The sequence below is a fragment of the Ruditapes philippinarum genome, unplaced genomic scaffold (assembly GCF_026571515.1).
Source record: "Ruditapes philippinarum isolate M1 unplaced genomic scaffold, ASM2657151v2 ctg1407_1_1_1_1, whole genome shotgun sequence".
Lineage (NCBI taxonomy): Eukaryota > Metazoa > Mollusca > Bivalvia > Venerida > Veneridae > Ruditapes > Ruditapes philippinarum.
The window spans coordinates 173,203-200,887 of NW_026863297.1; the positions used below are offsets into that span (position 1 = coordinate 173,203).

General features: G+C 30.6%; 2 protein-coding genes across 4 annotated transcripts in view; one reads left to right on the forward strand and one right to left on the reverse strand.

Moving 5' to 3' along the window:
• LOC132721762 (uncharacterized) overlaps nucleotides 1–6,681 on the forward strand; it is a 16,543-nt gene extending 9,862 nt beyond the window's left edge. For both annotated transcript variants that reach the window (XM_060706136.1, XM_060706137.1), the window contains exons 10-14: nucleotides 554–644; nucleotides 1,451–1,545; nucleotides 2,839–2,999; nucleotides 3,597–3,671; nucleotides 4,403–6,681. In XM_060706136.1, the coding sequence (XP_060562119.1) occupies nucleotides 554–644; nucleotides 1,451–1,545; nucleotides 2,839–2,999; nucleotides 3,597–3,671; nucleotides 4,403–4,608 (628 nt within the window). In that variant the 3' untranslated portion in view covers nucleotides 4,609–6,681. The remainder of the gene's footprint in view (nucleotides 1–553; nucleotides 645–1,450; nucleotides 1,546–2,838; nucleotides 3,000–3,596; nucleotides 3,672–4,402) is intronic.
• Nucleotides 6,682–13,356: 6,675 nt separating this feature from the next.
• On the reverse strand, nucleotides 13,357–27,560 carry LOC132721766 (slowpoke-binding protein-like). 2 transcript variants are annotated; one of them, XM_060706144.1, is made up of 14 exons: nucleotides 27,245–27,321; nucleotides 25,743–25,808; nucleotides 24,996–25,069; nucleotides 22,700–22,824; nucleotides 22,181–22,258; nucleotides 21,306–21,556; nucleotides 20,880–20,975; nucleotides 19,885–19,970; nucleotides 18,960–19,066; nucleotides 17,938–18,035; nucleotides 17,117–17,170; nucleotides 16,037–16,102; nucleotides 15,532–15,602; nucleotides 13,357–13,841 (listed from the first exon to the last, which is right to left on the reverse strand). In XM_060706144.1, exons 2-14 carry the CDS (start codon nucleotides 25,776–25,778, stop codon nucleotides 13,484–13,486), a joined length of 1,500 nt encoding a protein of 499 aa, XP_060562127.1. In that variant the 5' UTR covers nucleotides 25,779–25,808; nucleotides 27,245–27,321; the 3' UTR covers nucleotides 13,357–13,483. The 2 variants fall into 2 exon arrangements, with proteins under 2 accessions (XP_060562127.1, XP_060562126.1); XM_060706143.1 differs by lacking the exon at nucleotides 27,245–27,321 and adding an exon at nucleotides 27,434–27,560 and having other exon boundaries at nucleotides 13,358–13,841.
• Between the last annotated feature and the right edge of the window lie 125 nt (nucleotides 27,561–27,685).

Consider the following 27,685-nt stretch of genomic DNA (forward strand, 5'->3'; position numbering starts at 1 on the left):
GCTAAAAATGATATCTCGTTGACAACAGTGAGTGATAAAAATTATGTCATTGATAACAGTGTTTGATAAAAATGATATCTCACTGCTTACAGTGATTGATAAAAATTATATTTCATTGATTTACAGTGAGTGATAAAGATATATTTCATTGATAACAGTGAATGATAAAATGATATCCCATTGATAACAGTGAGTGGTAAAATAATATATCATTGCTTACAATGATTGATAAAAATTATATCTTATTGATAACAGTGAGTGATAAGAATTATATTTCATTGATTAAAGTGAGTGATAAAAATGATATCTCATTGATAACTGTGAGTAATAAAATAATATCTCATGGCTTACAGTGATTGATAAAAATTATATTTCATTGATTTTCAGTGAGTGATAAAATTATATCTCATTGATAACAGTGAGTGATAAATATTATATCTCATTGATTGCAGTGAGTCATATCTTATTCATGACAGTGAGAGATAAATACGAGCATGTTATTTTTAGTATTTTTGATAAGAATATAGTGGAAACTTTGTGTGTCTCTTATTAGGATGTTAGCTGAAGTAGCTGTGGCTGTTTTCTGTCTGAAAGCAGTTAGATATTGTATGTACATGTGGCTACCCATGTATCTTTTAAATCAGGTAAGTCCTCAACATGTTTTAGATGATAAAGCCATATGGGAAGTTTACAGAACTTGGGTAGTGAGAGACTAATAATTAATTGTCTCGACGTGTTAGATCACAACTGAAATTTTGCCTGAGCCGAGGATCGAGCCAGCGACCGCTGGATAACCAAGCTGATGCTCTCCCTATTGAGCTTAGTGGGCTGACTGAATTAACATTGAGTGTAAATCATCATTTAAAAATTACTTACAAACATGCTGAAACTGTTAATCATAAATCCATGCTTCAATAAAATATGATCAATATGCAAATATTAATTTAGAGCTGCACGCCTCCAGATGAGCCAAAATATTTCAAGAAATTCAATATCTAGAAAAATGTATTTAGATCTTAAGAAAAGTAAAAATATTCAATATTTAATTAATTATTTACATGTTATGTGTGATTAATGACTGATTTTGCAGTATCAATCACTATAATTCTACTGCGTTACTAATGCAGTAAGTTGTATCTATGTATATTTTGGCCTCTTTTTGGTAATTTTCGTAAATTGAAAGTGCCATTTGCAACGTGTAAATTACTTTCTTTGTTCACTTCTTAGTATTTTACTTTTAGATACATTTTCAAAATTTTCATGAAAATTAGCATAAATCTGGAGGCATGCTGCTTTAAAAAAAGTTCAACAAATTAAAAAAAGGTGCATAATGATTTACAAGTATTTGTAATTGTTTTATAATTTTGATAAAAAATAAATGTAGATACAAAATACATGTACATTGTATGTTTAAAGAACTTGGACTAACTAATCTTGATATTTTTATTAGTTGCAATATTCAAAAGCGCAAGCAGGGATGTTTTCCACAACGTTTGAGATAGGTGGTGTTATTGGAAGTGCTGTAATAGGTTTAATAATAGATAGGTGAGTGTTTAACATGAAATAATATAATGTTATGAACTTTTTAATGAGCTAGATGTTGACATAACACACTGTACCAGTTATATTTAAGCTAACCAGGCATTAATAGACGTTAACCGGAACTCGGCAAATATTGGTTTTTTCCCAGCTAATCTGTAGGTACAAACTAACTTTTACCGTTATAGCTTCACAGTGCACACTCGTCACCCGTCAACCCATCACAATAGATTAGTCAACCTGTTTCACTTATTTTCTAAGCTGTTACTGTAAAAGTTCATTTGTACCTACATTAATAGCCGGGAAAACCCCAAATATTCTTAATTCCGGATTAAGTCTATTCATAGACAAAGGCCATTAACGCAACTGAAAACTGGTTGATTAAATTAAATCAGTGCAAAATCATTATTATTGTTGTGACAGTAATTTACGTGATTTTCATGGATGTGTCAGTCCATGAATTTTAGATATAATGAAATTTTATTTTGCCTGTAATGTATGATAATCTTTATTTTTGTATTTTTACGTCATACTTTAAAAAAAAAAAAAAAAAAAAAAAAAAAAACAAACCTGTCATCCATGGATTTAAGAACCCAGAAAGACCACAAAATTTTATGCCCATAAAAATTAAATTGATTCACAGTAGTCAAAATTGAATCTAATGTGAAGCTTCTTTTTCCCATGTCTTGGGTCCTCGGCTGTCATAATATTTAATAATTTCAGTTGACCTTTACAACGCTGTTTTCTTGTTACGGACTTGTATTTTATGTTTCTTATTATTAATTTAAAGCAGCACTTTCCTAGTTTCAGGCTAATTTTCTTGAAAATTTAGAAAATGTATCAAAAATATTGTGGACAAAGGAAATAATTTTCACATTGCAAACAGCACTTATAACCCATGTAAATTACCAAAAAGAGGTAAAAATATGCAAAAATACCCCATACTGCATAAGTAACACATTGGAAATACAGTGAAAATACTGCAAAATCGGTTATGTATCACACATAACATGGAAATTATAACATTTATCTTGAATCTTTTTACTTTCCTTAAAATCTCAGTACTTTTTTCTCAAGTTGGTTTTCATTAAATATTTTGGTTCAGTTCTGAAGGCATGCAGCTTTAAAGTATTTCAATTTTAAATGCTTATACATTTATTAACCAGCACAGAAGTAAAAGTTCACTTTTAATATGTTATGCTTGACTGAATAATCGTACCAAGAAGTCAAAGTTTTTTTATACACCAGTATGAACAAAAAGAAACGGGGCAACAGTTTGGTTAAATTTTTATGTTTCAGGTTATTTCAAGGTCGTTCCTTGTTTGGTACGGCAATATCTGCAGCTCTGTCGGGTATAGCGCTGTTTTTATTCATGGTGACGGGTACATGGGGTATAGGGTTTAATACTTTATTTCTGTTTGTGGCTGGTGCATTCAACTGTGGTCCAGATGTCATTCTAGGTAAGTTGGTTTATTTTGATCAATTATTTTAGATGAACAAGGCAGATAGAAATGAATTATCTTTAACAGAGTAAAATTTCTGAATCTATCTCCTAATAATGTTGAACCCCTCGAAGGTACATAGATGGATATTAACCAGTACTGTACTGAATTTGTACTTAGTCTGTACAGCTGCCATAGGCCTTGGGTTTATTGAAATGTAAGGGTCTTAGTCTCGACAGCTGCCATAGGCCTTAGGTTGTTCTTAGTCTTGACAGCTGCCATAGGCCTTAGGTTTATTGAAATGTAAGGTTAGAGATTTCAGTTACAGTTTTGGTTTGATGGTGATATTATGGTAAATAATGCATATTTGAAGAATAGGAAGAACTATTGTACTCACCCAGGCATCTGCCTCACACTTTGGTTAAGATTTTTTTTAATGAAAACTACTGAAGGGAATGGGTTGAAACTTCACACTCTTATTTGAGAGCTTTATAAGTTACTATCCAAGGCCCATTACTCTTAACGTGGATTTTGGCAGAATTATTGTCCTTTCTTTATTGTCAAGCACTGACAATAGGCGAGCACACTGTTTTACCGACATATCTTGTTTTTCAGGCGGTTCAGTGCCAGCAGAGTTAGGTGAAATGGATGGTCGAAATGTGGCAGCAGCAACTGTAGGGTTGGTCAATGGTAAATATTTGTTACTTTGTCTTTCATCTTATCATATATTTTTATGTGGAATTTATAATAATGTTAACAATTTAAAATTGAAATTTTACTTAAAGTCTCTTGGTATGCCTGTCTTTAGGTCCCCATGATATTAAAGTATGTACAAGAAATATAAGTTATTATTTAATTTCATATGAATATTTAAAATACATGGACATTTAACCCAATACCTTGCTTATCAGTAAAGCACATTTTTAACCATGTTTAACAAAGGGGAAAAACTGATTATCTGATTGGTGTACATTATCAGGCAGGCTTAACCAATTTTTTCTGTGCACAACTCCTATTTCTCAATGTGTATCCACCAAACGTTCGCAGAACTATTTTCACCAATTTCATGCATTGTCAGGGTTTATGATTACATCATTTTGGCAGAATTATGGCCCTGTTTATTTTTACATATGTGATAACGGCAGAAAACTTGGATTTGTGACAATGTCATATCACTTGTTTTCTTTTAATAAAACATTAACAAAAATGCCTCTGATAAACAAAGTTGCTGCTGATAAACAAAGTTGCTGCTGATATACAAAGATGCCTCTGATAAAAAAAGATGCCTCTGATAAACAAAGGTACCTCTGATAAACAAAGATGCTGTTGATAAACAAAGATAGTGCTGATAAACAAAGATGCTGCTGATTAACAGATATGCCCCTGAAACACTGTGCTTAATAATCTTGTTTTCTTTTCAGGTTTTGGAAGTGTAGGGACATTTATAGAGGGTCCAGTAATTGGCATGATAGCCACAGCGTATGGCTGGTCAGGAATGTTCTATTTTATGATTGGTGTGACATTTGTAGGAAGTTTTTCTGTATTCAGGGCATCTGTGATCAAAAATAGGTTACCTAAACCATTACCTGATGAAATCCCACTTCAACAGGCATTGATTGATGCTTAATGCTTCATAGAAATAATTCTATTTTTAGCTTGTCTGTGTCAAGCTAATGATGGTGATCTCTGCCACATTGTCATTGTTGTTGTCATTTTGCAAAAACTTTAATGTAGCCATTTATTCAAATATTTTTATTTAAAGTTATGAAAATGAAACTTTGTATACTTGTTTATCATGACAAGGTGCAGTTGTTTGACAAGGGGCATAATTCTGAAAGCAATATTTTTTTAGTTAAATGCCCTTTTTTAACAAAATTGACTTTTGTCCTTAACAGACGAGCATTAACACCGTATACGGTGATCTTGCTTTAAAATGTAATCAAAGCCTTTAAATACGATTCATTTTTTTTTGTAAATAGATCATTTAACCTATCTTAGGGATAATTTGTCCAATCATAAAACTGCCATAACACTGTATTGTTAGAGAATGTAAGTTACATTTCTAACCTTACAGTATTTCTTTTCTGATTTTATGTTTGTTTTAAAGGAATTTGAACAAACCTGATATGTGTTTTGTTGTACGTTATTTGTTTTTAATGAAATGTGAACAATTTGAATGTCTGTGTAGCAAATTTTATTTTATTTTTATTTTATGTACAAACTTACATTATTCAGTTGGTAAAAGCTTTATAATCTACATTTGAATTACAAAAAAAGGAAAGGGAGTCATTAGAACTTCTACAATATTACTTTTAGCAAGACCATATTTGCAAATATTATTGATATATTTTCTTCTTGTTTGACATATTTTATGACTTACTGAAATCCACTTGTCAAATTGTCATAATTGTTGTATCACAGTTATGTGCTTGTATTTTACATATAACTTACATTTTTACAAAATGTGCGTCCGTGACTAAGTGGTTAAGGTCCTTGACTTTAAACCACTTGCTCCTTAACCACTGTGATTTTGAATCCTGTCAGAGATTTTGGATTCTTTCATGTGATGGAAGCTATCCAGCCAGTTTACGAAACGTTGGTTGTTCTACTCAGGTACCACTTTGTGTCTGAATTTAGGCTCGGAAGGGCACCTGAGGGTCTTCCTCCACCTGTTAAGCTGAAAAGTTGCTTACTTGAGTGAACTTTTCAAGTGAATTTTCCTTGGCAAGAATTGCATAAGCCATTGAAGCCACAAGAGCTGAATACTGACATTTAAAAATTGGTCAACATATTTTTAAATTATATTCTTTCCTCAAGTATTAAATCTACATATTCAACTGTAAAATAATGGCATCTCATCAGTGACATCATAAACGATCACACTTGTATTAATGGATCTTAAAGTGACATTATGCCCTTGTTTAAATATTGATACTACAGGTAAAAGTCAAAATAAGTTTACATTTTGCCATATTTGTTTCTGATTTCATATTGTAGTTTAAATAAATATTCAATAACCCACATGGCGCTCAGATATTTCTATAAATAACCTTTTAGTGATAAAAGTAGTGTCATATTGAGGGCATTGAATATTTGGTGGTAACGGAGCAATTGTCAGGCCAAATATTTTCATAATGCATCATCCACAGGGGTGATTAAATGGGGATATATGCTTTTACCTTCTTGCTTTAATTTTAATACACATAAAGTAGTTTTATACAATCAAATGTTTTGATACATGTACTGATGTTCTAACAATGTTCATAATTATGTACTATAGGCATAGATTTTATAAATTAGTGTAATATTGATTTTAACTATTGTGTTCTATGTTTTGTAATTTCTTGAAAGACAAAATGAGCCGCGTCACGACAAAACCAACATGATGCTGTTCGCTTACAACCCCTATAACAAGTAGTGAAACTGATAACGAACAGCATGGATCCTGATCAGACTGCGCTGATGCGCAGGCTGGTCTGGATCCATGCTGGTCGCAAACCATTTATGTTGGTTTTGTCGTGACGCGGCTCATATTAAATTACATCTATGCATATGATTTCTTTCTATTGTGTTCTTATTGTATAAAAGATATGTGTTTTAGCCCACAATTTTCTATATTTATAAAATTGAATATTGTGAGATAACTGTGATGTTATTTATACATAATGGATGTGTGTAATTTATGCATAGTGGACGAGTATGTGATTTATGCATATTGATTATGTGATTTATGCATAGTGGAGTTGTGTAATTTATACATAGTGCATACATGCCATATTTCCAGCCACCCAGATAGGGGGAAATAGCTTTAAAAAGCAGGGGATTTGGACAAAAAATAGGGGGATTTTTAAGCATGCACAAACCAGTCGTAATCTTAAAACGATGCAAACATTTAATTAAATTTCCCATGATCATTTGATATTTTCAAGTTTTAACATACATGACTGTGAAAGAATAATATGTAAACAATTGAATTGCAAATAAACATAGGCACGTTAAATATTTGATGTAGATCTAAATAAAATAAGAATCCCTGTAAAACAAATAATGTATATCATATAAAATACATTTTTATATCAGATATATATTGAATCATTTTAGTACAAATAACTTGAAATTGATGCATTCAAAATCATTAAAATAAATATACTTTAACAGCCAAAGTTTTTTCTCTTTAAATGAAAGAGAAAGATTTTTCTCTTTAAATGAAAGGTTTCAGAGAAAAAATTTGTAGCCATAGAAAGGTGAAATAAAAAAATGCTGTCTTAAAAATTTTCCGTTGACACTTCGTAAACAGTAAAAAGTGGACAAGTAAACAAAAAAGAAAACTGATTTATGCATAGTGAATGAGTATGTGATTTATGCATAATGAATGAGTATTTGATTTATGCATAGTGAATAAGTATGTGATTTATGCATAGTGAATGTGCGTAATTTATGCATAGTGGATGAGTAAGTGATTTATGCATAGTGAATGAGTATGTGATTTATGCATAGTGAAAGAGTATGTGATTTATGCAACTTGTATATGTGTTTATAATTTATGCGCTGCATATGAAAACAACAAATTTTTGCATCATGTACAAATATGTATTTATAAATGTGTAATTTGTGCAGCTTGTATGAATATTAAATTTACGCATAGTGTATGGATATGTCATTATTGCAGGGAATAAATATGTAATTCATGCAGTGAATATATAAATAAATAAATTATGCCATGTTGTATGAAGATATAATTTGTGCATAATGTCTAAAATTTGATTTATGCATAAGTGTATGAATGTAAGATTTATGCATGTTGTAGGAATATGTAAGTTATGCACAGTGTATAAATAAAGTGTAAAGTGTATTAAGTATGAATAATTTATATGATTTTTATTGTGTATCTTTGTTATATACTCTTCTAAATTGGCTTTATAAAACAATTAAAGGTTGAAAATTTAGATTTTGTTTTTTATTCACTACAATTTACTGAACTAACAAAAAAAGAACTTGGTTTACTCATTTGAAGAGAAATTCTCCCCTTTAGACTTGAGTCTTTTTTGTGCAAAATTGGTGTGATTAACCATCTCTGTTTAAATTTTGAGATTTCTGTTGTAATTGCCATGTCAGCATTAGAGTGATCATCTAACTGTATTCTATCTGAACAGACAGACATGAAGGGGCGTCCGTGGCCGAGTGGTTAAGGTTGTCAACTTCAAACCATCAAACCATTTGCACCTGACCACTGTGGGTTCGAATCCTGACAGGGACTTTGGATTCTTTCATGTAAGGAGGTTATCCAGCTAGCTTACGGAACATCGGTGGTTCTACTTGGGTGCCCGTTCGTTCCTGAAATAATGCACGGAAGGGCACCTGTCTTCCTCCACCAGTAAAGCGGGAATGTGGCCATATGACCTGTGTCGGTGAGACAAAACCCAATCAAACATAAAGACATGCAGGTTGGCCTGGTTCTATAATGGTTATGTTAGAAAGATTTAGGCTTGATAATTCAAAGAATATGGAAAGATATTGTACTCGCCCTGGCATCTGCCATCAAATTTTTTTTTTTGTGTACAAGTTGGTATCTCCAAAACTACTGAAGAGAATGGGTTGAAACTTCACCCACTTGTTCTCTGTAGTTATTGAAACCTGCAACTTGACTATTTAAGCCACTAGATGGCGCTGGGGCAGATTTTCATGGTATTTTTGACATGCTTCACATCTAACAGCCCTTTTTTGAAATAGTAAAATAACCAAGAAGTATATTGCCTAAAAACTTTTTGTATAACTTCTTTGTAACATTTGAAATAAAATGGCAGAAAAAATATTACAAAAGATTCACTTAAATGTACTTTGTGAAAAAAAAAATCGGTTAACTGTCAAAAATTTGAAAATCCCGGGGCGGAGTTAATGGGGTCATGAACTGCAAGTGTTAACTTTCTAGTAGAAACTTGAAATATTACTCTTGGAAGGGAGCTGCTGATCAGTAATAACAAATGTTACCGTCTGCTGTAGTGTTTGTTTACATCAGCTAAATTTAGCACAGGTACAGCGTCCTTTGCATGATTTATCTGATAAACACGCCTACAAAATTCTCCCTACCAGGGCAGGGATTTTTGTGGCTTTAATTAACATGATGGACACAGGTCTAGTAACTCTGAGTTACCTTTTTTAACAGAGTTAAGCCCCTATTCCTATTGTCAAGCACTGAGAATAGTGTAGCTGAGAATAGTGTAGCACGCTGTTTTACAGATCATGAGATAGCTTGTTTGATTGCTTTGTTGGATTTTAAGTCACACAAAATTTTAAAATGTCAGTGATTTTATCACTTTACTGGTGAAAGAAAATCTCAAAAGCCCCTTCAGATAAAAGAATCCAAAATCCTTGAGTGACTTGAAGTAGCTGACCCTAACTACCCAGTGATAGAGGCCACTTTGAGATGTAGGCAAGGTATTAAAAAGTTTACAAGTGTTTAAAAGTAATATGTGTTGGTATTTATTATTGGTATCTTGAGTAAAAAGTAAAGAACAGCAAGTTTGCCGCACATTAAGACATCATCTACAAAATATTCTGATATTGATTTACAGAATAATAATTATACCAAATTAGCAAGGAAAAGACATTATTTTATGTCATAATTTATATGAACTTCTTTTTATTCTCCTACAATTGTACCCACTAAATTTACTGTCTTCATCTGCTTGTTTAAATGGCCAAAATGTTTGACAAATAATAATTATATTTTATCATACTTTCATGGATTTCAAACAAATATTGTGAATTTGATAACTTATTTTACAGTCGATGCAAATCAGTTTTGAAACTCTTATTTTTAATTATATTGGACATACCGGGCCGACTGACCAACTTAATTGTGTTGATGTTGCAATCATCAGCATGACACAGAAATCACTGCTATTGTTTATAACGGGTACTATAGATAATATATTGCAAAAGAATTTTTGAAGTATTTTATTATTATCTATAACAAAATGTAAGAAAATATACATGTATAATTATATCAACTTATAATCAATGTGGTAAAATTTCAAATAATTCATGTAAATGAGCAGTACAACTGGTCATGGATATTTTAAATAGCAATACATTGTGTATATAAAATCACTGTCAATATGATAAAAAGATAAGAAAACAAACATAGCACCCAAACATTTTGTTATTGACTTTTGTATATATGTTGGTTAATCATATATTATCACAGGAATTATTTACCAGGAATATGCATGTATAGAATTATAGAGAATATTCAAGTTTTTTTCTATAAATACAGTATTTATTTTCATAGAGTGGTATGAAAATAATTATTTCAGAAGTGGTGGTAGCCACAAGTGAAACATAATATATTTCATATCACAAGATGAAAGTAAATCCTTTAGCTTGTGACAAATGCTGTAAACATTTGTGTGCATGGTAAAAAAATGTTCACACATGCTTATAAAAGTTTCAATGTTCATGAAAATATGTAACAATATTATTTTAACTATATAAAATCACAACAATAAACAATAAGAAACAATTGATAAATAAAAAAAAAATCGACAAAAAACATTTAAAAAAAAACAATTTTACACAACATTTACACAAAATGACCAGGTATTGTAATATTGCACTTTTTCAAATTTTAAACAGAATCTTAAAATTAACAACATTTTCACAAAAGCCTACTTACAAAATAAGAAATCAGGTACATACTGATACAGAGACTCCACTGAGTTTATTTGACAGGACTAGAATTTTTTCCCCCCAGATTTCTATACCATTTGATGTACATATGTACCAATAACTTGTGTGCAAATATTTCATATCATTTGCCACTTTGTTTTCCCAAAATAATAAATTTCATTGTTCAAAATGACCTAAAATGTGTTTAAATGCTTTTTACCTAAAATGGACTGAGAAAGGGTCTTGATATTTCTTTTCACTTTAATTCTGATTATATTTAAGAAATAATATATCCCCGACAGTGATTTTATCGCTAAATAAACTCACTGTTTGGAGTTGGGATGTGAGGAATTATATCACGGGGGCAAAAATAGATCATCAACAGGGATTCTATTGCATATTTACACACTTTTTCGGTTCTTCTATGTTCAATAGGGAAATATGCGGGTCCTGTAAGAATTATAATTTATAATCATGCTTGTATTTCTATGTTCTAAATGCCCTGGTTGATCTATGTAAGATTTTCAATTTTTATGTTTTAAGGCTTGAAGAGCTCCTTTTAATACAATATATAATCTAAATTTCTGTGAAATAGTACATTTACCTCTAGAGTAAGATATCATCACCTATGAATGTATGACAGTATTTCACTGCATCAAACCTGACCAGAATACAACTACCAGTTAATAACAATGCTAATGGATGACTTTGGGCTAAAAAATCACCGAGTATATCACAGATGAGCGCACAAATTTTCATTACTAATACAGTTTGGTAACATTCGAATACAAGTAATAATGCATAATATTATCGGTATTTTAATCAAATATGAGGAATCAAAAAACATGTAAATTATTCATTACATATATACAATGTACATGTACTTACAATCACAAAACACTTCTAAAAATAAACTTGATATGCTAATGCCTTTGTAACATTCAATCATAATTTCCAGAAGCATGATAATAATTTAACACAACCCTGTTACTGTTAAGAAATAAATATTTGAAAATCTTGCATAAATTTCCAAAAAAATTTCAATTGCAAAATATCAACTCTTTTTTTCCAGATGAACAATCTACACATGTATCACAATATAACAATAATTCATGGACAAAGTCAGAAATTAAATGATCTTTCAAGTATATCCATTAATTTTAATTTGAAATCTTAAAATTATAGAAATCGATAAAAAAATATTTTATTGATTTGAAATTAAAAAAAAAAACACACACACAAAAACAATAGTTAATACATTAGACAAAACAAACAATAAAATCAACAATTTATCTTATTGTAACAGCATGAAATTATCATTATCATGCAAAATTTTTTTTGATTTTGTGTCATCTGTATTTGATTCAAGTTTTTGAATGCTGGCAGTGCATGCCCGTCACAGGCAGAGACAAGTATGATTGGTTTTGATTTCTAAAATACTTATGATATATTATGCTCAAATTTGATAACTGTTAATACTGAAAATTGGTACACTGTCTCTTTGAAAATATAAAATCAAACATGTTTCGACTTTACACAAAGTATATATGTTGTATTTTAAAGTCTAAACACTACAGGAGGCCACAATATGAATATATTGTGTTATTAAAAAAAACTGGCATATTTTTTTTTTTAATTAGGATCAACTAATAAATTACTTGATCTGTAATTGGGAATGCAGCTTCCAATACATAGTTAATTCATTCTTTTATTCAAATGAGACATATTCAGTAAGTATTTCATAGATTTCAAGAAATTTCTGCGATAAAATTATTTTACTCAAAGATGAGCATAGAATATCTTTTAAACGGATGGATAGTTTCATATTTGAGACATAAGTTAATCAGACAAAAGTTATAAAACAGTCCCATAGACTTTTTTGTTTAAAGTTTATAAATTGTATAAATAAAAATCAATTGTGCATGTATCAATTTTCATTTTTGTTGAATAAAGGTTTTCTATTGGGTAAAAGGTCATCAGTTCAATCCATGTCAAAGGTAAATAATGTGTTTTGAAATTGATTTGAATAAATATTGCACTTACAAAACAAAGTATAATTGCACTAGGAATTTTTTTTTACAAGTACATGTACAGTTACCTTAAAACATAGTTAACTGTTCTTGAGTAAGCATTTACAAAACTAAACAGGTCAAGAGCAGTTAAAGGGCTTGATCAATTTAAGTTTGCAAATGTTTACTAATGAATACTAACCAATCTAGTATATGAAATTATTGTTATAAACAGTCAATTGACCAACGTTTTTGTGCTATGTTTTATTGGACAAATACATGTAATAATTTCACACACTAAATAAACAAACAACATAAAAAAAACGAGTCAGTTAAATGTGCAGTACATATGACAAACATGCTCACTTTCTGCCTCAAAAATTGAGTATTGTTTTTAAAAAAAATTTTTTTTGCTTTTAAAGCAACACAATCAGTACTATCTCAGTTAAATCTGATGTATTCATGAGTGGCAAATTGTTATTGCATATATTTTTTCAAAGAATATAAAGCTATATCTTATAAAAATTTCCATAAACCTTATAAACAGTAAAATAATATTATTTGTAGATACTTGAAAGAGCAGGAAGATAATAGACCATCTCTGTTATTAATAAGTAATCAAAAGTTCCAAAACAAATCATTGTTCAGCTATTTTAAGTTTAGTACAATTGCACTATTTTCTCTATAAAAATGTACAACATATTTCTTTAATATAGATATTTTGGGATTGTTCTTTTTCAAAAATTCAAACAATTTTGTTAAGTACAGGCATCAGATATATAGCTTTATACACTTTAAATCTTAATTACTAAGGAAAAATCTTCATCAAACTTTAGGACCACTTCTATCATTGGTTTTAGTCTTTTTCAGCGACATCCCTTTACGTATATCACCAAGCAGGGCCGATCTCCCTGAAGACGGCGGGGGAGCAGGAGGTGCTCCAGCTGGTGGTGGCCCCGGTGGTGGTGGTGGCCCTGGAGGTGGTGGGGGACCTGGTGGTGCAGGTGGGGGAGGGGGTGCCCCGGCGGGCGGAGGAGGAACTGCCCCCATGGCAGGAGGTGGTGGGGGAGGAGCAGGAACATTTGCTGTGGTAACACCTTTTGTTTCATCAACGTATTTTATGTCTGTTTGTGACCCATGTAAAACAGAGGCATTTGAGGCGGTTCTCTTTAATCTTGACTTCCTACAATAAAATATTAAAAATATAAATCATTGAAACCTCTCGTGAAGATTTTTAAAAACTTTTGATAACAATCTACTTGATTTTGACAAAAAAGATTTTGAAATAATTCAAATAACAATTATTGATTTTGACAAAAATTAAATTTTATTTTCTTGTAATAGATAATGGTAAAGACAATTTTTATTTGGTAAGAATAATTTCATCTAACAAAGTTTAAAATAGTTAAAACATTAAGTATATATCAAATCATTCAGTTTTGTTTACATTCTTTTCGGCACTCATTAACAAAAACTAAGCAAAATATCTTAAAAAGGACTGGTTTTTCAATCTGGACAAGACCATTCATCTGAAGGCCGAGGGACAACAGTTTCAAATGTCATCCCCGATACCGAGGGACAACAATTTTTTCTATTCAGCAAACATTCATGAAATAACTGTTCTATTACCTTTTATGACCTTATGCTTTGCAATCAAATTATAATGATTATTGCAACAACAGACTGATAACAGTTTTACAACTGTTTCAATTGTAAACTGTTTACAACTGAATCCTACAAAGGTTAAATTTTCTAAAAAACACTACCATATACAGTAAAAACTCTGAAAACCGGACCCTCTCCAGACTTGACCAAAAGTCCGGTTTTCAGAGGATTCCGATTTCAGAGGTTTTATACATTTATTGATAATTATGATGTGTTTGAACAATGACTTTGTTAAAACATTTTGTACAGTCATGTATTTACTTTTTAACATTTTTGTCTAAGTCATATTTTAATTTCTTTTAACAATAAATGTCTTAAGTAATTTTATTATGCAAATCCATGAATATAATTCAGAAAATCAGAAATTTAAACAACACATTGTCTGAAATATATCTTGTGTTAATTGGCTTTTAAAATATGTAATTAATGGAATTTAGTATTACTACTTTTGCATATAATAAATATCTAAACAAAGATCAATTTTTTTAGCAAAACAGGAATCATTTTACAAAAGTTTCTAATTCTTTTAGACATTTTATATTTAAAGAAGAAAAAAACACACAACAAATTAAAAACATTTAGAAAAATCATACCTATACAGGGAAAGGCAAAATTATAATGAAAGAGCTATGATTTAATTGCCAATAAGAAATTAAAACACACAAGTGTTTTCACACCTGCATAGATAAAAAGGGTGATCATTAACTGGTAATTGAACATGTCACCTGTTGAGATTATGTTTTAATATACTTTAAAATACACAGAAAGTTGATACTTAAAATTGCTGTACGGTTTTCAGAGGATTTTTTATGCATGTTTAGCATTAGAAGCCACAGAAAAGCGTCCGGTTTTCGGAATTCAGAGGTTCCGGTATTCAGAGGATTTTTTTCAATGAACATATAAGGAGAAAATACGGGACTTTTAAAATGGTCCGGTTTTCAAAGGATTCCGGTTTTCAGAGGGTCCGGTTTTCAGAGTTTTCACTGTATAGAGCTGAGAGACGTTTGATTTCAAATAGTGGTTGACGGCATTATCAGAAATACCTGATGACAGGGGATGAAACAGTTAAAAATGTTGACCGGTCAACAGACACTGTTCACTTCATCACTGCATATGCACAGGATTTCAGCGGTTCAATTAAACTTGTTGTAAATAAGGAATTAGCATTTATAGAAGGCATTAGGTAATAATAGAAATTGTGTTCTAACCTCCTAGCTAACATTGGTTTACCCTGTTTGATTGCTTTTACTATACTCTTCATCTCCTTATTTAAGTTGATCTGTAAAATAAAAAGATAAAAACCTTAAAATATATATGAGGAGAGCTATCACCTTAGTCAATTTATGAAAGAAGACTTTGCATTGTTACTCTTATAGACTTGTAAATGCTCGGATGTGTGAAGTCGTGAATGTGAACAAGCTTTCCACCTAGCTTGTAGAAGGCTTGTGGATCTACTGGGGTACCCTCTCATGCCTGAAATAATGCATAATCGCTGTGCTTCATGAGGTATTCCTCCACTGGTAAAAACTACAAAGTTGCCATCTTTACAGCGTTAATTATTGTGCCAGTGTGACTTCATTTTTCTATGACATTAGACTCAAAGGTTTCATAGAACAAACAGTTTTTGCATTTACATGTACTGCAATTAATTGCAATTTTGATTAGCATCACAAGAAAAAATGGACAAACACACAAAAAACAAGTATAACTTACTGGTGTAAAATGGTAATTTTCTAGTGCTGGCAGTGGAACTGTTGAGAAAAAATCATGACTGGCAATCTGAAATTGAATTACATGTAAGTGTTAAACATGTACAGTTATTTTTTACAATATCTACCTTTAAATTTATTTCTACCTTATTTGTACACCAGTCTATGAGTTTATTGCTATTGCCTATTTTTTGGTAAACCAGTCTATAGAATTATTTCTTTTCCCTACTTGGTTCTGTACACCAATCTGTCTATGAGTCTTACTATCATCATCATAAAAGTTCAAACTAACAACAATATGGACAAAAGGCTTCAGGTCAACAAATTAAAGTCTAAACTTAAAAGAAGTTGTTTAGGTATTTGATTTTCAACCAAGGTTTTGTGAGTTCAAGTCATATTTTAGTCACGGCAATGTTTCCACATAATAATTATGTGACATAGTGATTGGTAAGTATTTTGGAGTGATTGATCTAAGTTTAAAAACTTGTTTTTACAATTAAGCTTAACCCTTAACTTGCTGAATTCCTCAAATAGACTCTATTTTTGGAACAATCCATTCTCAGATTTGGGAGATGAGAAATTAAAGTTATTCAGCCAACAGCCTGGTCAGACTGCACAGATATACAGACTCGCCTGATTCTATACTGATAGCAAAAAAATCGATAACTATCAATTAAACTTCAATCAAGTACCAAGTATTACCACAGAAAGAAGACTTGAATGCATGTATTTATCTATATTCCTAGTGATCAAATGTTACATAAATAAGTGATTTCATTTTGAAGAGAATGGGTGATTCCATTTTGAAGAGAATGGGTGATTCCATTTTGAAGGGAATGGGTGATTCCATTTTGAAGGAATGTTCAATTTCATTTTGAAGAATTAAAGTTATGTTCAGTAGGTGCTATTGTTATTCTCAAATTTAGCAGTAAAATACTCGTAAACATGCAGTAAATCACACACTGGTTTATAAGACATGGTTGACCAACCAAATCTATTTTTAGCACAACTAACCTTGACCATGACCCAAATAATTTCAAACCCCATTTTAACATAGGGGTCAATGAAAAAACATATTACTTACGTCTTTTAAGGAAGGATATGCTGTCCCTGTTTCAGGGAAAATAAAATTCAGAACCTGAAAATAACGAAAATATTTTTTATTTAACTTTTTTAACCATTTTAGTTACAAAGTGTATAATGGAATTACTTTTAAAGAATCTCTGCAGCTTATTTATACAAAATTTTAAAATCAAGTTACTTCATAACTTTGTCTCAATTATCAATATTTTCATTTTTTTAAGTTAAACTCTGCTAACTTAAATCTATTTAAAAATTCTAGCAAAACTATACAACAGTAATGTTATGACCTTTAAATTCTCCTAACTATACAAAACTAAAATTTCTACCAAAATAAATACTATCCCATTTTTAGAGATTAATATTCAGGGAAAATATTAAAATTGCAATAGATTTCTTTTTTGGTATTAAAACTTTGCTAAAAGTTTAATAAAAAAAAAGAAAAAAAAATGAAAAAAAAAATAGTGATATGTTATCCATTTTTTTATCATTATCATTTTTATTATTATTAATTATGAGAATGTTTGTATCACATGTGTAGATCCATTTTCTATGTATATTGTATTGTATATTGCTGTATTTATGAAGCAATGTTTTAATTGAAATGTTCTGGTTTTACTTGACAAAAGTTTTATTTCCGCATTAATGTCATGTTCCGTTCAGCGTATAGTTAAACGGACATTGCATCATTTGTTATTTTATAAACGTTAATTTTTTCTGAAGAAGACAAAATGTCGAAAGCTTAAGAAAAGCATTTGTTTTTATAGAACTGATTATATATCATATATGAAAATTTTGTCAGCTATCAAGGTAGATAAATCTTACAGTGACTATTTCAGGGTTTTTACACATGCTAAGATGAGCAGGCTGAGGATGCGCCGAGTCAAGCTCCGTCCCCACGCACATTTCATAGATCAAATGACCTGAAAAGAGAATTCAATCACACGGTTATATGTTATACATTTGTGTTATGTAATAGTTATACATTTGCTCAGAAACAAATATTTAAAATGGTTTTAGAAAATGTTAGATGCTCATCACCTGAAGAAAGTGGCGCTGTCGATGTGAAAAGTCATAACATGGAAAAATGTAAACAAAGTAGAATTTTGTCTCCCAATCTTATTCATTATAACTGTGCTAATTGCCAAAAGACAGAAGATGCAAAAGATGGTCAAATAATTGGCCAGTGAGTAACTTTTTGGAAACTTTAACAATACACCAAAAATAGCACTTCTTGGGCACAATGGGCTTTTCAGCAAAATTATAATGTACACATACAATAAGGTTGGACTAAAACTTGTACCAACATTATCTTGAACCCTTCTCTTGTAGTATGTGCTATTGGCTTCAAATTTTTGCCTCTTAATTCAGGGACTTTAGGTTTGAGCCGTACATGATCTTATTTTCACATACCAGGTATGACACCTGTAATATTGGTCAATTCAAATAGAGATGCCAAGGTGATTAAAGTAAGCTAAAATCTTTAATTACAAATGTATAATCAAATCTGTGATTTTGAATACTAAAACAGACAAGAAAAAAAAAACAATCAAATAATATCAGCATTGTTGGAAAGTATATAGAATTATGCTGTTTCAACTTTCAATAAAGATATCTGCCAAGACAGGAGATGCACAACCAGAAGTTGATAAGAGTATACTTATAGTATGGATGAAACCGACACGAAAATATTAAGCTCAGTTCGAAAACATATCTTCGGGCTGAGCTTCCATGGCTGCAGTCCTGAAGTCTAAGCCTGAATTGATGATTGTAAACAGTTGCTGCTAGCAGGCAAATGGTTGGAATGATTTCAGAAATTTTGAATCACTTCTGCTAGAAGTACTTACCAAAAGATATAACATCTATGGCTTCTTTATTTTGTTTGACTTTCTTCCTAAAAAGTTGATATATTTTTGGTTCTTCTCCGATAAAAGAGCTCTCACAACCCATAAGTCTACAAAGATATAATCATTAAATAACTTAAGTCGACAAAAGTAAAGTAATTCTACAAAAGTAAAATAATGTTTACAAAAGTAATATAATGTTTACAAAAGTAAAATACTGTTTACAAAAGTAAAATCATGTTTACAAAAGTAAAATCATTCAATAATGTTTACAAAAGTAAAATAAGTCTACAAAATCATGATAATATATTTTATTCTCTTCTATGAAATTAATTAACAGTTGCTGAATATGTACTTAACAATACACAATTCATATTTTTAAACATTTAGCCTGCAAGAGGCAATAGATTTCACCCTACAAAGATCACTTAGCATAATCCTTTCTGTCTGATCATGGTCTGCACTGTTTGCTATTCAGTCAGTTGATATTTTGAAATTTTTACATTAAAATAATAAATGGCCTTTCAATCCATTTAAGCATGGTAAGGTTAATATTATAGGAAATATATTCATATATATTTATCCATTTTGCTTTGATGTACATAACAACACCACAAAGAGGCAGTGAATTACAGTATAACCTCTGCACACCAACCCTCTGTAGAGCAATTACCTCTCTACAAACACAGTTTAAATATTTTTGAAAGTAAAAAATTCATCCTCTCTGGAGCAACGCCTCTCAAATACAACCACAATCTTTGTCTCCCAAAGGGTGTTGCTCTACACAGGTTATACTGTATATACTTTCATAATTTTTTCAAGTAAGCCAAATACATACATGTACAGATATTAGTGTTGCAAAGTTAACAAAAATACTCTCATTGAAATAAGGGACTTTTGATGTTTTATTGGCTAGCACAGCACTCACCTACAACTATTATTGTCTATAACAATATTTCCTGAGTGAACATTACCATGTGGAGGAAATCCCTTATCTTCTATAAATATCAGAGCCTGAAATGTCATAAAATCTTAACTTAAAATAGTGCTTTTTATTTAATTATTCACCTGATCAATATTGAGTGAGATTAAAAACATGTTGGAGCACCACACTAAATACCGACAAGGTGCTTGAATGATTTAATGCTAAAATCTCGACTTTTCACCCAACGAAATGAACTTTAAGACATCTTATTCATCTCTTCAAACCAATTTATATACGATAACAATGAAAAATGTAAAAATCAGCGAAAAAGTAAGTGTCTTGAGGTAGTGCTCTTACACTATAGTGAGTTACATCCATAAATATAGAATAATAAACATATCAAACTTAAGATTTGGAATTACACATAAGTATGTGTAGTACAAACCTTAAACCTAGGTCTAACATTAGCCAGCAGTATAGAGCCAGGCTAGTCTGCATGTCCATGCCCTCAGACCAGGCTCTATAATATAGGCTGACAAACTTCAAATTTATATCTTGATACATGTTTTTCCCTAAAACTTATAATGGATAGTTCCAAAAATGGAAACCAAACAGGTTCATTCAAAAACTTCACCGTGTTAGGGATAATGGATTCAAACAGGTATGGCTCCACACTAGTGGCATAGAAAATTCATTATGGCCATCAAGTCTAATTAAGCTAGCAATATATAACAATCATTTAAGTCTGCTAAATTTACCAAGGGCAATACAGTAGCTTTTGCAAACAGTTTGATACCAGAGCAGATTACTTTTCTTTTCTTTTTCTTTTTTTTTAAAAAAATAGGATAAAATTGAAAAGTAAACAGACAACTTTTTTCAGTACTATGCAAAGGAATAAACAATATACAGTACCATTAATTTTAAAGACTTTCATATGTAATCAGATGTAAACAAAACTTGATGCAGGTTTATCTACAACTACAACTACAAGACCTCACCGTAAGGATCTGTTTTCCGAAGCATCGTATCTGCGTCACATTAAGACCTCTTTTCCTTGTTCTGTATTTATTTTTCCAAGGCTCAGTATAGCTGTTCTGAAATAATTTAAACTATCACTGTAACTTTTCATTAAGATGAAAACAAGTGATACAAAAATATTTGTGCCTTTTTTGCAATTGTGGTCCTTGTGAAGATTAGAGTGAGGTCATCAAATGATATCATAAGCATTTAAATAAAAAATAAATAAATAAAAATAAATAAATAAAAAAAAGAAGAGTTTTGATGATCTTGTGATCTTGAAAGTCAAGATGAAGCCTTTATACAATGTATAAACTTTTAAAATAATAAAACTCAAAATAGGATTTAAATACACAAATTGTTTGAATTGTTTATTTGAAAAACATATAAATTTCTAATGCTAGTACCTGATAAATATAATCTTTCAAAGAGCCTCTTTTGCTAATAGGATACAGTACAACCACGATGTTTTGATCCACCATAAAATCTATGCTATATATAGGATATATAAAAGGGTGTTGTAGTAAATTCAGCATGTCTCTTATAGCACGACAAGTTTGTTTTGAAAACGTCGGAATCATTTTTTCTGGTTTATCTATCATCGTCAGAAGCAGGTTTTTCCTTGGGACCAGGAACCAAGTTTTGTGAGACCGGGAACCTGTAATTGATAAAAAAATCTGAGAACGGGAACTATCATCAATAAATAATTTATTGAGACTGGGAACCTGTAATAAATATACAATCATAGTGAACTTAGATATTTAGTAATGCAAATTACATACTGCAATATGTACAAAATCGAGAACATATGTGAATGTTTATACAACCAGGTAAAAAACTTTCTAGAATGAAACTGGAAAAAAATGTAAATTTTATTGTTGATCTTTTTCTTGTCAATGATGCACACCTGCAATATTTCTGCAGTAGAAAATACTCCTGATAAATAACAAATATTATTACTGGTATAATAATTGTTATTTCATCTAGGGTTTTAAGTCACACCGATACTGTAAAGGTCATATTGACAACTTTCCAACTTAACTGGTGGACAGAGACCTTGGACACCCCTTCCTGCATTATTTCATGCTTGAGCAAGCATTAAGTACAACCACTGACCTTCCAAAAGCCAGCTGGGCTGTTTCTTCACATGAAAGAGTCCAAAAGTTCATGACAAGATTCCAACTCACAGTCATGAGAGGCAAGTAATTTAAAGTCAGCATCCGATACAACTCAGCCAGGGGGACCCCCTCCCCGCGCCCCCAAATACAATTAAAATATTTACCAAGAATTTCAAGTTGTTTAATATCATTATATTCTGGGTTTGCACGAAGATAATACTGTGCATTCATCCAAGCTGTTGCTGAAAATTTGTAGAGGAAAAATAAAGTATAATCATGTATGTCTCAGTTCTGTAAAGCTATGTAAACTATTTATTTAACTATTAAATATTTAATACTTTTAACGTTTAATAAAAGTAAAGTTGCATTCAAGATATTTAAATAATTAGCAAGTTTTTATCTAATTCCTACCCTAAAACAAAAAATTAAATTCATTTTCATAGAAAGATATATAATGTGCAATAAAGTACCATTCCTTTTTTTTATCTAAAACCCAAGTGCCATGAAAGGGTGTAAAATGTAAAGCCTTTTTGTTTTAACATAATTTTAATGACTTAAAAAATTGAAACTTCAAGTCTCAGAGATCTTGAAGGAGACAAGTTAAATAAATCATTAAGCTTATTGAAATGGAATTATCATCAGAATTTGAAATTATTGAGATTGATAGCAGTTAAATAATGTACATTCTAAGGCCTGCTGTTTCTTATTCCTTTCATAATCTAAGCGCTGGCCAATACCAATCTCCTGGTTCCCATATAGTCTTACATCTTCTTGCCTCAACGGCATATAGTCACCACGAGATGTATTCCTAAATTAAATAGAAATAAAGATAATAAATCTACTGTATTATAGAACTATCTAGGATAAGCCAAACAATACTGGATTATAGAGCTATCTGGGATAAGCCAAACATTACTGGATTATAGAACTATCAAGGATAAGGCCAAACAATATCGGATTATAGAACTATCTAGGATAAGGCCAAACAATACTGGATTAAAGAACTTTCTAGGATAAGCCAAACAATACCAGATTATAGAACTATCTAAGATAAGCCAAACAATACCGGATTATAGAACTATCTAGGATAAGCCAAACAATACTGGATTATAGAATTATCTAGGATAAGCCAAACAATACCAGATTATAGAACTATCTAGGATAAGCCAAACAATACTGGATTATAGAACTATCTAGGATAAGCCAAACAATACTGGATTATAGAACTATCTAGGATAAGCCAAACAATACCAGATTATAGAACTATCTAGGATATGCCAAACAATACTGGATTATAGAACTATTTAGGATAAGGCCAAACAATACTGGATTATAGAACTATCTAGGATTAAAGCAAAAACAATACTGTATTATAGAACTATCTAGGATAAGGTCAAACAATACTGGATTATAGAACTATCTTGGATTAGCCAAACAATACCAGATTATAGAACTATCTACGATAAGCCAAACAATACCGGATTATAGAACTATCTAGGATAAGCCAAACAATACTGGATTATAGAACTATCTACCAAACAATACTGGATTATAGAACTATCTAGGATAAGCCAAACAATACTGGATTATAGAAGTTAGAACTATCTAGGATTAGCCAAACAATACTGGATTATAGAACTACATGTATCTAGGATAAGCCAAACAATACTGGATTATAGAGCTATCTAGGATAAGCCAAACAATACTGGATTATAGAACTATCTAGGATAAGCCAAATGATACCAGATTATAGAACTATCTAGGATAAGCCAAACAATAATGGATTATAGAACTATTTAGGATAAGGCCAAACAATACTGGATTATAGAACTATCTAGGATAAGGTCAAACAATACTGGATTATAGAACTATCTAGGATAAGCCAAACATTACTGGATTATAGAACTATCTAGGATAAGGCCAACCAATACTGGATTATAGAACTATCTAGGATAAGCCAAACAATACCAGATTATAGAACTATCTAGGATAAGCCAAACAATACCAGATTATAGAACTATCTAGGATAAGCCAAACAATACCGGATTATAGAACTATCTAGGATAAGCCAAACAATACTGGATTATAGAACTATCTAGGATAAGCCAAACAATACCAGATTATAGAACTATCTAGGATAAGCCAAACAATACCGGATTATAGAAATATCTAGGATAAGCCAAACAATACTGTATTATAGAACTATCTGGGATAAGCCAAACAATACTGGATTATAGAACTATCTAGGATAAGGCCAAAGAATATCAGATTATAAAACTATCTAGAATAATACCAAACAATACCCGATTATAGAACTATCTATGATAAGCAAAACAATACTGGATTATAGAACTATCTAGGATATGCCAAACAATATGCTTATAGAACTATCTAGGATATGCCAAACAATATGATTATAGAACTATCTAGGATTAGTCAAACAATACCAGATTATAGAACTATCTAGGATAAGCCAAACAATACCAGATTATAGAACTATCTAGGATATGCCAAACAATGCTGGATTAAAGAACTATCTAGGATAAGCCAAACAATTTATCTAGGATAAGCCAAACAATACCGGATTATAGAACTATCCAGGATTAGCCAAACATTCATCACTTAGATAATATATAAATTTCTACTTAGATAATATAAAAATTTCTATGCAGTGCTTTGGCCTTTTTTCTTTTCTTTTTTTTTGAACCACATTTAAGGCCATTTTATTTATGTTTTCTTTTTTACATAATACATTCATTTTACATTTTTCAATAAATACTTTAACATTAAATATATAACAAAATAATGTTATTGTGTAAGTAGACATTTTTAAAATGATTTTTTACAAAGAGCTTAAATGTAAACGCGAGTCTCTTTAAGAAAAAGGATATATTATTAGGCTTTTTTCTTATTTTAACATGTGACTCGACGGTTTTCAATATAAAATTAACCCAAAAATGTTTTGACTATAAGACTTACCTGCAACATTTAAAGACATAGCAAAGTATGAAAATAATAATGATGACCACCAATATCCCAATGACGATTGGCACCTGCAAAAATTAACAATTTTAGTAACAAATGCACATGTATAGATATATCAGCATGAATTTACTGCTTACAAAATCTGTAGGATAACAAATTTCACACATTCATAATATTATCTAAAGACCTTTTAGCTTAGTTTATACAAATTTATTTTAGTTGGATTGTGTTGGAAGCTATAAGTTTATTGAAACACTCTCGAATCCTTTCCTGGAACCAACCAGTACAAAGCAACGAATGTAAAGTTTCTTGCTCAAGGAAACAACGGCTTGTCCCTGACAGGATTTGAACCCACGCGGTAAGTAATCCTTAGATTACTAGTTTCAATCCTTATATTACTAGTCTGACGTGTTAACCACTAGGCCATGCTGCCACTTTAATTTAAAGATCTTTTATATCTTAATACTTATCTTATACACACAAATCAAAAGAAAATGAAACCACTTGATTTTAGATACATGTACATTATGTAAAATATAATTTAGATTAATTCTATATTTAGTAAAATTATGATCAGTAAAAGCCAATCCAGTATTAATAAATGTACATCCAATTAGAGAATCTTACAATAAACAGTAGATATACAGTCATGTACATTGCATATGTGTGTTTCAGTTTGAAAAATGTCAATTCAAAAGATAGCACAGTTAAGTTAAGAATATCTATATCTAATAAACATACCCAAATGTAGTCTTTCAGGAATGTTTCAAAATCCATATTTCGAAGTACTTTACCAAAACATCAAACCTAAAGAACAATCAATGACAAGTCAATGTAAAGATGTTTTGAAATTAAAGTACATGTGTAAGGAAAAACATTTGTTATGAAACTATGTGAACTAAGAGGAGTACAGTATAAATTATATAATACATAAATACAGTTCTGTGATGTAGCTCTGTGTTTTTTTTGTTGTTGTTGTTGTTTTTTTTTAAATAAGTTTTGGGACTACAAATGCTGGGAAATGATGATTTATTTATATAAAGAAGAATCTAATTCATGTCCGATTTTCATATTTCAATATTGCTGTTAAGAACAGTGGCAACATGAACTCAACATAGATCTATTAGCCCCGTGTTCTATAATATTGCAGTACTTAACATTTATCGAAAAATACATGCATTTAAATATAAAAATCACACATGAATGAAACTTTTCATGTATTTAATAAGTGATCCTTTTCCAAAACTGTCAAAAAATTATAACAAAAGATCCAATTAAAATGTTATTTTCTAAACTATTTACATTGTCTGCCATTTTGGGTGATTTCAGAGAAGGTTACTAGGGTATCACGATAATCCCCAAAAATTCAAGAGTTGAAGGACAGATGGGTCAAAATCTTCAAGTGAAAAACTTTCAACAGTTAACATGCTATAAAATTCAAATTAAAGGAACAAACAATATGTCATTATAAAATATCTTAATTGACTATGTTAAAACAATTACTGGTTGGAGAGATAACCCCGACACTAAATCACATATTTTTTGCAATATCTTAATTATCTTCCTGTATATTTTAAATATTGAACCACCTAAACAAACTTCAGTTCAAAGACTTTACATTATACAACAAAAATTATGTATGAAAATGGAATCTGGTACTTCTTTAAGGTCCTGAAAGAGGTATACAAAACATGGTATTTTTACCCCACAACAGTAGATAAAGTCGACACTTAATTTTTAAAGTAAAAAATGACTGGAAAATCTGCATCAATAATTTATTTTTACATTTTATATGTTTTATCTAGTTTTTGTGAATATTTAAACAATTTTTCAAAAATCTTTCCCAAGCCAGTGGCCTGTGGTCAATACAATTCTAACTACCTTATTGTAATTTAGTAAAAAGAACGTTTTGAAGCAGTTCTGCCTATGAAAAGTTCAGGTTATTTGAAAAACATTAAAAAGTTTATCAAATTATAAAAAAATCATCCCATTAGGTCCTGCTTCTATACTTTTAGGTGACCATGTGCTTGTTTGTTGAAAAACAAAGTTATAACAATTATATTTATCAAGTGTCGGGGTTATCTATGCGTCGGAGTTATCTCTCCGACCAGTAAGGGAAATAGTAGTCAAATGAAATATGAAGATTTTATAACAGGTAGATCTATATTCATCATTCACAAAATTAAATTATTGGCAGATGCTATGCAAGTTAGTGTGACAGTTTAAAAAATAATAATAAAAACCTGTGTTGCTTCTACTATCAGTCGCAGAAAATGTAAATACCGTGATATCATAGAACCCGTGATATCATCTGATCATAGGAACTGAGTATACATCAGTATATAGAACAGGTGTCTTTACAGTAGACAATATGTATTGCTGATCAATATTGACACTAAATAAAAATGATAATGAATCGGAAAAGAACCAACTGGATATGAGTAAACTTAGGTCTGGTAATTGTTCTTTTCAGGACATCATCTTTAAGTCACCATATACATCCCTTTTTCTAATTATCTGCCATTTTGTTTGCATGTGACTTGTCACGTGATAATTTGGGTTTTCCCCTGAAAAAAGTTATTTATATATGATTTCAAAAGCCTAAATTTGATACGAAGATATAGTAGAATATGCACTACTGTAGATCTATTCCAAATTTATTATCCAGATCAGTCAACGTAAAT